Raw genomic sequence first — 12,243 nt, 5'->3', positions numbered from 1 at the left:
CAACGTTTGTGACACTGACAATTTCTGTGGATTTGGATCATGCATGCATTTGAACTGAATGGACATTACACTGACATTACATGGTATATACTTGTGTTTGATTCTTTTGCCCAAATTTGCAAACGCCTGCTGTTTTTCTTCTGAGGGGTGGTGCTTAATCAGGCACAAAAACACATCTACAGTGTCACTTTAGACAGCAGCCGCTGACGGGAGAAAAGTCTGTTTAGAACCTATAAAAAGCCTCGTCAGATCCAAAATACAGAGTGTCAAAGGAGGACCACCAATGTGGAAATCTCATCTCCACAGCCCAGTGTGTCACAAAGCAATCACTCTGACTCACCTTCTGTGTCTTACTCACACTCACATGGTGGTACATCTTTTACAGGGGAATATGAAGGTACATTAAGACAGAGGTAGACAGCGTAGAGCACAACCTCTCTGTCACCTGAATCATCCCAGTGCAATTAGCAATCTTGTCCTCCTTAATTCACTAATTTGTAATTATGCCGTGCTCATCTATTTGTATGAGGACACGCTACATAAACATCAATAGGATTAGGTTTCATTGATATTCATGAGCTAATGGGAGGCTGTATAAGTGTTATTTACACGACACTAAGCTGTCTGGCAGATAAGGTTTCTCAGGGCCATGGCAATTGGATTCAATTTTATGACCTGTGCAATGCCACAGGGGGAAACAGCAAGCAATGCAGCTATTATTGGATAACTGAGTTTCCAACTGCAAACATCATTTAAAAACATGATTGTTGTTCTCTCTGATAGAAAATGCTAAATGTGACAAACACTATTCTAAAGTGGAGTTGTGAATATTGATCCCCGAACCTTAGCCAAGATGAGTTTGTGGGAAATAAATAACTCAACAGAAAAAGAAAAACATTTATTAAACTCTATCGATTTTTATCTTTTATTTGGAAAGCAGAACATGGGTGAAGGTGCACCAAGTCACACAAAAGTCTTAGCTTAAGATGACAAGCACTGGGGAAAAACATGCATGGCCAACCTTGCAATGCCTATCGATCAGCTTTAGGAGGACAAACAAGGGCCCAAACAAAAAGCTAGAGTCTCCGATCTCTAGGTATCATTATGTCCCAGGCCTCTGGAAAAGCCTACAGGTCAATACTGGAGCAGCATAGGCGCTGTGGGGTAGGGCTGGTGACTTAATAAAGCAGACGTATTGTGTGTGAGCAGACGGGTCGATGTGACTCCCCCCAGACGCAATGCATTTTCACAGCGGGACAGGTTGCTGCACTGTGCAGAGTGGGCCTGGAGCAGAGGTCAACCTATTCACTTCATCAGCAGCAGAAACCAAAGAACAGTGGGAGAGATGGAGTGAACACAGTGAAAGAACATATTATCAACCCAGGGGACTCTGCTCACAGATATCTGGGAGAGCTTAGATTTTTGTGGGCTTTACATGCAGTTTACATGCTGTGCATGAGAAGAGTAGGAGATAACACCTAGTATCTGAAAGAGCTGGCACTATAGCAGAAACCCGGGAATATTCACACATACAAATAAACATTTACAGTATATATATATGCAGTCAGGCATACACATGTCAATTCATGCATTTCCACACACACACACACACACACACACACACACACACACACACACGGTAACTTATCTTACCTTCTCATAGTAGCGCAGCTCATAGTCCAGGATGATACCATTGGGCTGTTCTGGTTGTGGCCATGACAGTGTGAAGCTATTCATGGTGGAGCTGATCTGGTGCATGATGGGAACTATGGAGGGAGCTGTGGGGCACAGGAAGGTTAACACAGAATCAGTACTTTTCTACAATAACAATTATCATTACAGATATGTCTCACATAGTGTAACAACTGTTTGACTAGTATAAGAAGGTATCTACTTCCAGGAAAAAAATGTGCAGTCATCCAGTGGTAGTGTAACAGTTAGAGAGTCTCTTTTGTTAATGCTGACTGCTTGGTGCAGCGAGGTGAAGACACTAGTCTGGGAAGACTCCTTTGATTGTTCAGTATTACCTCATCCACTCAGTGAGAGTTTAGATTATGTATACAGTTCAGTTCGTCAGCCAATTAATATTAACCTAAAACATGAACATGTGGAACTGTGCCCTTTTGTAGACATATTGATTCTTTACTTTAGATGCAAAATAGGTATATCAAGCCAGCTATGAGACAACCACTTCACTATCTGCCTAATATTCAAACAACTTATCATAGTTGACACATTATCCACACTAATAATTTCAGAAATGATGGTGCACATTTTACACATTTTTTAAAGTAGTGCACAATTACCATACATATCATCCTGTATGTGTACCTAGAATAAATCAGTACTGATATCAGTACTCAGCACAAAATCCAAGTTTAAACAGTACAACTGCCACTCATAAGTAACCAGGTAGCCAGCTGAGTCGGGCCGATTAGAGCTGCACTCAGCCACATTCTGGCACTGAAGGATCAAATATGTGCCGGCTTTGGCCAAAATGAGGCTGCCAGATTTGGCAAAGATTTGAGGGTGTGGACTTCGGCTGAGTGTCAGCTCCAGTTAGCGGGACACAGGCTACCTTTGCGCCAGAATTCTCAGTCACCACGAGTCTGGCGTGAGTCCGGCAACCAATCGTGTTGGATTCAGTGCGCTGTTGGACTGAGTAATCTTGGCTACTTGAACAAAATATAGGAGCACTAAGTGTGCAATCCACAGCATGCACCGGATGCAATTAGTAATTAAGTCTGTTCAGAAGCTTTTTAAATTCTAAAAGTGGCAGTTGGTTCATATTTGAAATTTGCAACAGAGGTCCACATATGGCTAAGCTTAACAACGTAAGAAATTAAGTCTATTTGTTATTTCAAATCATTCTGACATAATACAAGTAATTCACTGATGTACTGTAATTGCATTTTTAAAAATAATTCATGCAGTCGTGTAAATAGCTTAAATGGCTTTTGTGTTGCAGTAATACCATGACTGTGCACAAGCAAATGCAGCTAGTAAGCATATGCAACCAACTTTACAATATAATGCACAGTACAATAGCAATGTATTACTCAGAATAGCATGTAGTAGGTCATTTTAAATTGCTCTCATTCAGGAGCCATTCAGTTAGACCTTAGTTTGGGAATGTGTGTTAGATTGAAATGGGGTTTATCTGATTTGCCTATCTAGAGGTAACTTGATAAAAATGACACAAAATTGATTGTGTTAAAATATGCAGCAACACAGGCAAGATTTCCTGAACATTTGTGTCACTTTATATCAGTACACTCCACCGCTGATTTCAGTGCAAAGGAAATTACTAAACAGTGCAGGCAGGAAAGAAAATATGCTTAGATCCAATGAAACTGCCACTTCGCACACAGAAGCAGACTGCACTGGATCTTCAACAAAACAAGGACCCTAAGTTTCTATACATTCTATATAGGAACTATACTCATAAAGAGGACATCCTCTAGCAATACAAAACATGTAAAGGACCCCACCTGTACATGAACCACACATTATTCATTAAATGAAACCCTTTGGAATCAAATTGGTCTAGTATTGTGATGGTTTTGGCCCAGCTGCTCTTCCATCCTTCAGCCTCAGTACACCTGAATACACACACACGGGCTGACAATTAACCCAAACACTTGGCAATTTCCTGCTCATTCCATCATTAAAGTTCCCTGCACCGTCATCCCTCCATCATCCCTGTTCCTCGTCGCTCTTCACATGACGCTCAGAGATTGTGTTATTGGACAGAAGGAAGACAGTCATCAGTAATAAAACTTTGTATATACTGCATGTGTGTGCATGGGCGTCAGTGTTTGTTTCTGTGTGTGGTTTCACTTCTTTAAAATGATTAAATTATTATAGGCATTATAAAGGCCAGTATTACCACACCCTGTTGAAACACAGTTTCTTACTCAGGTCGAACAAGACCTGCATAAACCAGTGCAGCATCTGATCAGCTGAAAGCATTTTTTTTTACTGCCTGAAATAAAAAATTTAATTGAACTGAAAATGACCCTCATTTTTACCATCAGAACAGGTGTCATGTGCCATTGCACATGTCCATCCCACTGTCTTTTTGTTATCATACCTTGACAGATTTCCTCACTGTTGACATTTAGCAAATCCCCGGATATCTTGTCACTGCTGACAGAAGCGTCAAGGTAGTTCAATACCCCAGACTCTCTCCTCTGTGAGGAAAAAGTACATTTTCCCGGAGCTGATATTCACTTCTTCTACATGTATTTGTTGTGTTAATATATGTTGTCTAGGGCAAGCTAACAAGTTCCTAAATGTCACAGATAGTGTTGGCTTGGCTCAAGTTTCTAAAATAAGCACAGTTCAAATCAATATACACTTCCTAAAGATCATTTGGATCCCTGTTAATCAAGTTAAAGGTTCTGTAGGTCTTTTGTCTTTTCACCGGCCACGCTACCTGCCATGTTTTTCCCCCCTCTCTTTATTCTAGACAAAACACTGTTGCAGATAAGATATACAAAAAAGTTCCAGTGTATCAGAGGTAGGAAAGCCTACCCAACAAAAGATTCTTTGCAAATGTAAAAACTTTGGAGAAAATGGGTTTAAAGGCCCTGAAAACATATGTCCTCGTCAGCTTCTTACTTTAAACAATGTGGTGCTATGAACACGCTATTTTCTGCCAAAGTCAAAGCTGTTTTAGTTCGGAGATTTCTGTATTTGTGTTTTTCTCTGTGCTCTTCTTACCAGTTTGATGTGGGCAGGGCTCGGATGAAAAAATGTGATGTCTCATACTTTCAGGCACCAATCAGGGTGGAGAAACATTTGAATCAGAATATGATGACAGATGTGGGGTTGTTTGCTCATGTTGCCAGCACTGTCAATAGAATCTGATCCAACCACACGCACACAGCAGATTAGCTGAGTTTCGAGTCATGGTTATTTAATGTTATAGAGGATTTGAAACCAAGTTTTAAGTGGAATCCTTGGTATAAATACACCAATCTATGATAAAGACAGAAATGTGTTAATAAAAATGCCACAAAATATTAAATGAAAATACATATTGCTTAGCTTTTATGTACAAATCAATCTCCTTTAAGGCATGTGAATATGCCCCAGAATCTACTGTATGATCACAAACTCCTCCAAGGTGCCAAGATAAACTCTAATTTAAAGTTCACAGATGAATCCGACCAAGCGTACTCATCAAACCAATTTGTGAATGTACAAGTAAGTTTGATTAAAAACTGATTCTGTGGCTGCTCATATTAAGATCAAAGCCTTGGTGTTTGTATACAGCGTTGGAAAGGAATCTCCACCCCCATGTCTGCAGGCATAAATACAGCCCTGCACAAGCCCATGCTCTACATTTTGTGCCTATCAGCCTCTTGGCTCTCGGCCTGCTCGCTGCTGAGGCCTAGTCATCGCTCCACCTGGTCTCCACTCACCATCTTTCTGAATAACTCCTCTATTCAAAAGGCAGCAAATGGCACCCTCTCTCCGCTAAATGATCCTTTTCATCAGACTCCTTAATGGTTATTCTATATCTTTTCCTTCTCTTCGTACTTCACCCTTGCATAACCACTCCATGGCCACAGGAGTTCTGTAAGTAGAAAAACCCCTAACATTTTCAAGTGGTTGCTTGTAAATCGCATTAGGAAGATGGCCTATTCTGCAGTTTAGGGTAAGTATTCCTTGATTTGAGTGTCAGATAATTACCTAAAATGTAACTTTAAACAAATGAACAAGCTCTGTTTATTCTGCGATTGGAATTTGTTTCGTCTGCCTCCCTTGCCTCTCACCTCCTGCCCTCCTTCCCTCCCTCTCTCCCCCTCTCTCCCTCTCTCTCATACCCTAGACAGAGTGTGAGGGCTAAGCTTCACCTCGGTGCACTTCACCCTCTCTGCCTCTCAGGCTAGTTCACGCTCCACCGGCCAGGGCTAGGGCTGCCTGGGCCGCATTATCAATTACCGGCCACAGGCACACACTGTTCCTGACAGACCCAAGGGAGGGGCACTCAGAAACACACACAGAAATTCCTGCAGTGGAAAAAGGGGCTGAGGAGGAGAGGTATTTCCACAGCCCCGAGTCTTAGTCCCAACTCAATTCATGCATTCAGGCGCACAGACAGTAAAACACCAATTTTTACCATGGAGAATTTTTTTATGCATGTTTTCAATTGCTAAGTGTCTGATGTGTATATAGCCTGGGTTGAGACCTCTGAATCACCACCCACATATAAGATGTATTTCAGTGATTCAAATAGGTCTGGTGTTGTGCTTATTCACTGCTGTTACCGCCATTTGGAGAAGCAACCGAGCCAATCAGAGGTTTGCAGGTGGGATTAAGAACATCCAGACATCATCTTCCTGTGCCAGAGCAACTCCTACATCATGGATGCGCTCATGCAATGTTTGTTTGTTTTTGTTTTTTTTTAACTTGACTTTAGTGACTGTAAAGTAAAGTTTCTATGTCAACTGGAATGACAACTGCGGGAAGGATATTTCACTACCAATTGGTTGAGGCAAAAGTAGCCCTCGCTAACACAATGCCAAACTTAATAATGAAGTGAAAATAAATTTAGTCTGATTACTAGGCTAGCATGTGTAAGCATATCTGAATATCTGATTATAAACTTCTATCTTTACAACACAGATTCTCACTACACTCCCTGAAGAAGAAAAAAACATTTTCTCACTGGCGTCCCACTGGACAGACACTGACCATGTTTTTGAGGGGAAAAGCAGGAGAGAGAGAGAGATAAAGAGCGTGTGCACATGCATGTGTGTCTGTGTGTCCTAGTGGCCAATGTGTGAAGAGCCTGTCAGAGACAATGTGTTGTGCCTGTATGAGGGTAAGGTTCAGCCCAATGAAGCACCGCTGTCCCCTCCAACTGCGTCCCCCACTGTCACCCTGGGACGATGATGCTGACAGTGATTGGTGACTATGTCCTGCACTCCTCTCTCCTCCCTCCATCTCTCCCATCCCTTGCTCCTGTGCTCCACTTTTATCTGGCCCCACGAGCTGCCCCTGGCTTTTAATGCAGAGCTTGGCTCACCATTAATCAAAGTCAAAGCCTCCCAGTGTCTGGCTGAGACAGAGAGAAAGGAGAGACAGAGAGGGGGTAGAGAGAGACAGAGAGAGAAAAGGTGAGAGAGGGTTTGAAAGAAAGTGATGAAAGAAAGAATAGCTTCTTTACCTTTGTACGATTAATCTACTGTGGCATTCCCATAAGCAACTAACAATTTATGTCTTCATTAGACACGTGCCTGGTAAATGCTGACGTCTAACTCCACTCCCCAAATTTGTGATTAAAATTGGTAATCTCCAAGCCAAATTAACCATGATGACACCACCAGGGTTATTTTCTCTGACTTTAGAAGACTCCCTCCTGAGCCACTGAAGACATCAAACAACTGTTTGAGTAGTATTCCCCATGACTTACAAACTGAACTTAATGTGTAGAATCGGTGAAGTTCCCTTTTAAATTATGAGTAAAAATTCTATCTTTTGTACCCCCCAAAGTTGCCAATATTAGTTTTATTAGCTCCAACCCAAATTGGCCATAAATGTTTTAAGTGCCTCATGCAGCACATCTTTCAAATCTGAATTCCCAGTTGGAAGTTCCTGCTCTGCCTCAGTTACTCTCAGTGAAATGATAGGGCAGAAAGTTGTACTATAATTGGTCAGCTGATCTTGTACCAAGGGCCCATTCAACTCTGTGTACAGAATAAAACACACAAGTGCTCAAATACATATGGCCACATACACGAGCCGAGTTGTTCTCAAGTGCACTTGTGGTTTGCACTTTAAGACGCTGGCACACCATTGAACCATGCAGCCTTCTAAGAGGGGCTCAGTGTCTCAGATGAGGAGAGCAGCCTATAGTCATGTGCTGTGCGTCTGTCAAAGGCATAGGTTTAACTACTACACTCCCTATTAGCAGGGACTCAGAGGGCCAAGCCAGCCATGACTACATAGTAATGGGCCTCTCTCAAAGATCATGAAGAGGGATCAGTTCAGCACCATGGATTTCTGTCAAGGAACCATGGTTGGAATTATTTTCAAAATCACATTATATGTGGAGGATTCTGAACATTGTTCCATGTGAAGAAATAATAATAAAAAAGTACACTGAATGAGCATACTTTTGCATAGACACAAACACACACACACACGCTTCCTGCCTCTCTTAATACACTATATGAAGACATCAGAATTGACGAGGGGGCTCAGTAGCATTCAGGCCCACACTTTTATTTTTGCCTGCAGCTAATACCTCACTTTCTGGGTCCATGGACAGGATCCAACATTTATGAGAACAGGCATCAAATGAAATAAAAATGGCACCCGGAGAGAGCTTGAAGAACCGTCTAAGATGATGAAACTCTTGGACACCATAGCTCTGATATATAGAGGCAGCAGTGAGAGGGACGAAACAAGGGAAAAAGCCCCCCCTCCCCACCTCAAAAAAAAAACAAACTCTGCATGCTGTAAACTGAAAAGACATAATGAGTAGTGTCTTGAATACCATCCACAGACATGTTTGCCTAACATCTCATCTGATTTTAGAACCCCACAGAGCGCAGATCTTTTTAATTAATCTGGTTGTTTGGATTTCAGTCTAGCGCATTGCATCTTACTATCTTGAATGCAACCCACCCGGTTGGACTTGCCCATAGAAGGCCGAGGATAGTGATGTTTGCATTTCTGTGGGAATAGATCTCCAAACAGAGCCGCTAAGTGGAGGAGGATTGTTTGTAGATATACTTGGCATTCTGTGGTCTGAGGGATTTTTGGCACACGATCTAGGTCAAGAGGGCCGTGCCAGTAAGATCAGAGAACTGTTGAGCATCAGGCATTAGTTGAAATAGATAGCACCAGTCAGGAGATTTATGGGCTTTTTTTACTCATTCATTGTTCACCAAACCACCCCCGCATAACCACTCAGAGTAGAAAGGAGTTGTAAAATGTGTAAATGATGAAAAATACCCTCCTCATCTGAAGAAGTGGTGGATGTAGCTCAAGTGTCCAGGATGGATTACATAAGAAAACATGGCGGTCATGGCTGTAGTTTTCACCACAAGTACTTATATCACCCACAATGTGACTACCATATATAAATTTAAGTCTTTAAATAAATTCACTAGAAGCAGTGTCTCCAACCCCTAAAATTAAACCACACTATTTCACAAAGAGACATATAGTGGCTATTTTTCAATGACTAACATATATAAATATGACTAAATTCAGGTCAGGTGTGAATGATAGCCTAAGTGGGGGCAGTAGATAACCTTTGTGTGTCTGTATCTGTACGTGTGTGTGTGTGTGTGTGTGTGTATCTCCCAGAGAGCCTAGGCCGTGAATGAACTCCTAAATCACACTATTGATCAGTCCTTCCTCCCAGACACACGCTGGGATCGAGGGCAGTTAAATGGCCTCTTCGGTGATTCACACTAAATCCCTTCCACTCCCTCCTCACCTCCATTATTCCCTCCTCTCCTCCTCCTCATCCACGCTCTCCTTTCCCCCCTCTCACCTTTATCTTCTCATGGCCAATTTACGCCATAACCCCTCTAACTACTGCTACCTTACGGTTCTAGGTGGTCTCTTGGTTTTCCTTAATCCCACAACAGTCCACACTAAGGCCATGTCAAGTTGAAAAAGACTCCATTGAGACAAGCACAAAGTTTTCTTTCCTGGGTAATCTGACTTAATGGACCACTTCACCTATCTGTTCTCTCATAGGTTGACATTCTTACAGTAGTGGAGGGGTAATGATATATCATTACCCATGCCAGCAGTCTATATCACATGGGAAGGCTCTGTTTATCTCCTAAATCCCATCCCTGATGATGTTGTTTTGAGCTCAGTAGAAGCAAGAAAGACTTATTTTGGTATGATTGTCATTCTTTTACCCAGACAGAACTGTGAGACTTTGAAACTAACAGAGTTAGACTGCAGTTTGTCTTGCTTTTGCTTGGCCTGAAACACCATCATCAGCTGTAGGTTTTGGGATGTTATTGACAAGTGTAATGCTGAATATGAGCCCGTCAATATAAGGGCTGTGAATTAAGATAAGGTTGAAAATGGGTGAAGCGGTCCTTTAAACAAAGATGTACTGAATGCTATTGACATTACAGGCCCTTATTTTCGTGACATGGTCCCAGAGACATCCGCAATATCTGTTCCAAGTTGCGCAGACAGTGAGTCCATATATAAATGCACTTGCACTTTACTTTCATATTAAGCGGAGGCACACAAAGATGGGTGAGATGGAAAATAAATAAGAGGGTATGTTGATTAATTATTATCTGCTAAGCAATCATAATACTCATCTCCTCCATCATCCTTTTTAACAGCTGTGCTGAGCACAACAGCGCACAACGAAAATGGCTCACCTTGAACGCCAGAGCCAGGAGAGGAGACTGGGAGCAGTGCACCCCTTTACCTTAAACTGAACTCCACTTTTAAAAGTAAGAAAAACAAAAATAAAAAAAACTTACTTTTTATGACGTATAAATGTGTAAGCTTTTATGCACACTTTCATGGCACGGCTTCTTTAATACAACGCAGTCTAAATCAGTAGCCTGCCAGAGTCATGGTTTTCAGATAAACAAATTCCAATTCAAAAGAGAAACACAATGAAATTATTCAATTGACAAATTTCAACTTTCACATCCTGAATATCTGTGCACCTGTGCATTCCCTAAACATAAACTCGTAAACACAACCGTGTCACATCAACAAAGACATTTGTCTATTCTATTGGTGGTGTCTCCGACATATACAGGACATTATGGGTTGTGCATTGTTCATCTGTTTAGTTGAAATAGTGACATCATTTGCTCTTGTCTCACAGTTAAGGGCAAAAGTTGTCATTCTGATGCTGAAGCAATCAATTAAGTTTCAGCAGGGTTTTGATTGTGCTGTTGTCATTTTGCTGCTTTGAGATGAAGGAAAAGTTTATAGATGAGCACCAACACCCTGGACAGCAGCTGAATAGAAGTCGAAGTAGTGCTTATGTATCAATTTCGATTATTATCAGGTTTTTTTGTTTTAAAATTCACATTACTTCCCATTTGCAACAATTACAATATATTGGGTATGATTGGGGTGATGACCCCATTGTAAGCATGATGACTGGAATTGCGTTGGGAATTGACATGGTCCTCCAGGATTTGATAAAATTCAAACACCTCTCCTATTGCTATTTCATTTACATGGAACTTGCATTTTGTTACGCCACCTCTCGCAACCTTGCATCATGCGAGGGCGCAGTGCACAAAAACACCAAATGAGCGGACAAGCGGATTTCAAGGTTCCACAAAATGGCGACAAGTTGAATTTCCTAATGCAACAGTCTTCATGAACCCACAACAACAGCCATACATTTTAAAGATTGTCTACGCTTTTAGTTTTTGAAGTGCCGTATCAACATAAATCCCTTCAGGATCCTTCTACCTCCTCAGTGGCCTGCCAATGAAACCCCCTGTCGAAACTAGGAACAGTGCAATTACCTGGCGACAAAGGGCCACATAGGGCTGGACATAGGCCTGGCAGATTACTGGCAGACACCTCATTACTGCAGCAGACTTCAACAATAGGCCTGGGCATTGCTTCTTCTACATCTATCTGTCAAGTGTGCTATTAGCCTGTCAAATGGGGACAGTCAGCACCATTAGGCACCCTGATAATCAGACCTATTTACTCCCTCATTTTCCTCTCCTTCACTGTCACAGTCTAGCAGTCTGGTCACACACAAAAAAAGCGCTCCCTTTCTCCATCCTGCCCTGTCTTCCCTTCCACTCCTCCCCTGACTGATTCTCAGACAAAGACAAGTTCAGTTGGTCATTACATTCCTCTGAGAGTCGTCGTAATCAAATACGGTATGCCCTCCACCACCAAATTTAATTTCAAAATGTACTCCCATACAAAAGGGATCTGGATAAAGCAATTTCTATTACACTGGTCTTTGAAATAAATGTAGTAATTCTGAAATCAATTGACATTAGGTATTTCATCATTGGATCAGACTATGTATTTGCCAACGCAAACGCTCAACTGAACATGACAGAAAACATAGCACAGAGTGCATGGCCAACAGGGACCAAAGCTGACAAACTTTTAACTCTTTCCTTATGGGAACATTGCCAGAATGAACTCAACCAACAATCTCGTCTTTCACCACACTGTAACTCCACTTCATGTCTGTTATTAGGTCCCACAAGCTCACGCTGTGATTTTCACGCTCCACCTCAT

The 12,243-nt window shown here is 41.7% G+C and overlaps 1 protein-coding gene across 2 annotated transcripts in view; it reads right to left on the bottom strand.

Annotated features, from left to right (window-relative positions):
• LOC139296477 (ephrin type-B receptor 1-B) overlaps nt 1-12,243 on the bottom strand; it is a 153,778-nt gene that overhangs the window by 38,419 nt on the left and 103,116 nt on the right. For both annotated transcript variants that reach the window (XM_070918883.1, XM_070918884.1), the window contains exon 6: nt 1,654-1,778. In XM_070918883.1, the coding sequence (XP_070774984.1) occupies nt 1,654-1,778 (125 nt within the window). The remainder of the gene's footprint in view (nt 1-1,653; nt 1,779-12,243) is intronic.

Source organism: Enoplosus armatus, chromosome 14 (assembly GCF_043641665.1).
Source record: "Enoplosus armatus isolate fEnoArm2 chromosome 14, fEnoArm2.hap1, whole genome shotgun sequence".
Taxonomy (NCBI): Eukaryota; Metazoa; Chordata; class Actinopteri; order Centrarchiformes; family Enoplosidae; genus Enoplosus; species Enoplosus armatus.
This window is presented reverse-complemented; position numbering and strand designations above follow the sequence as displayed.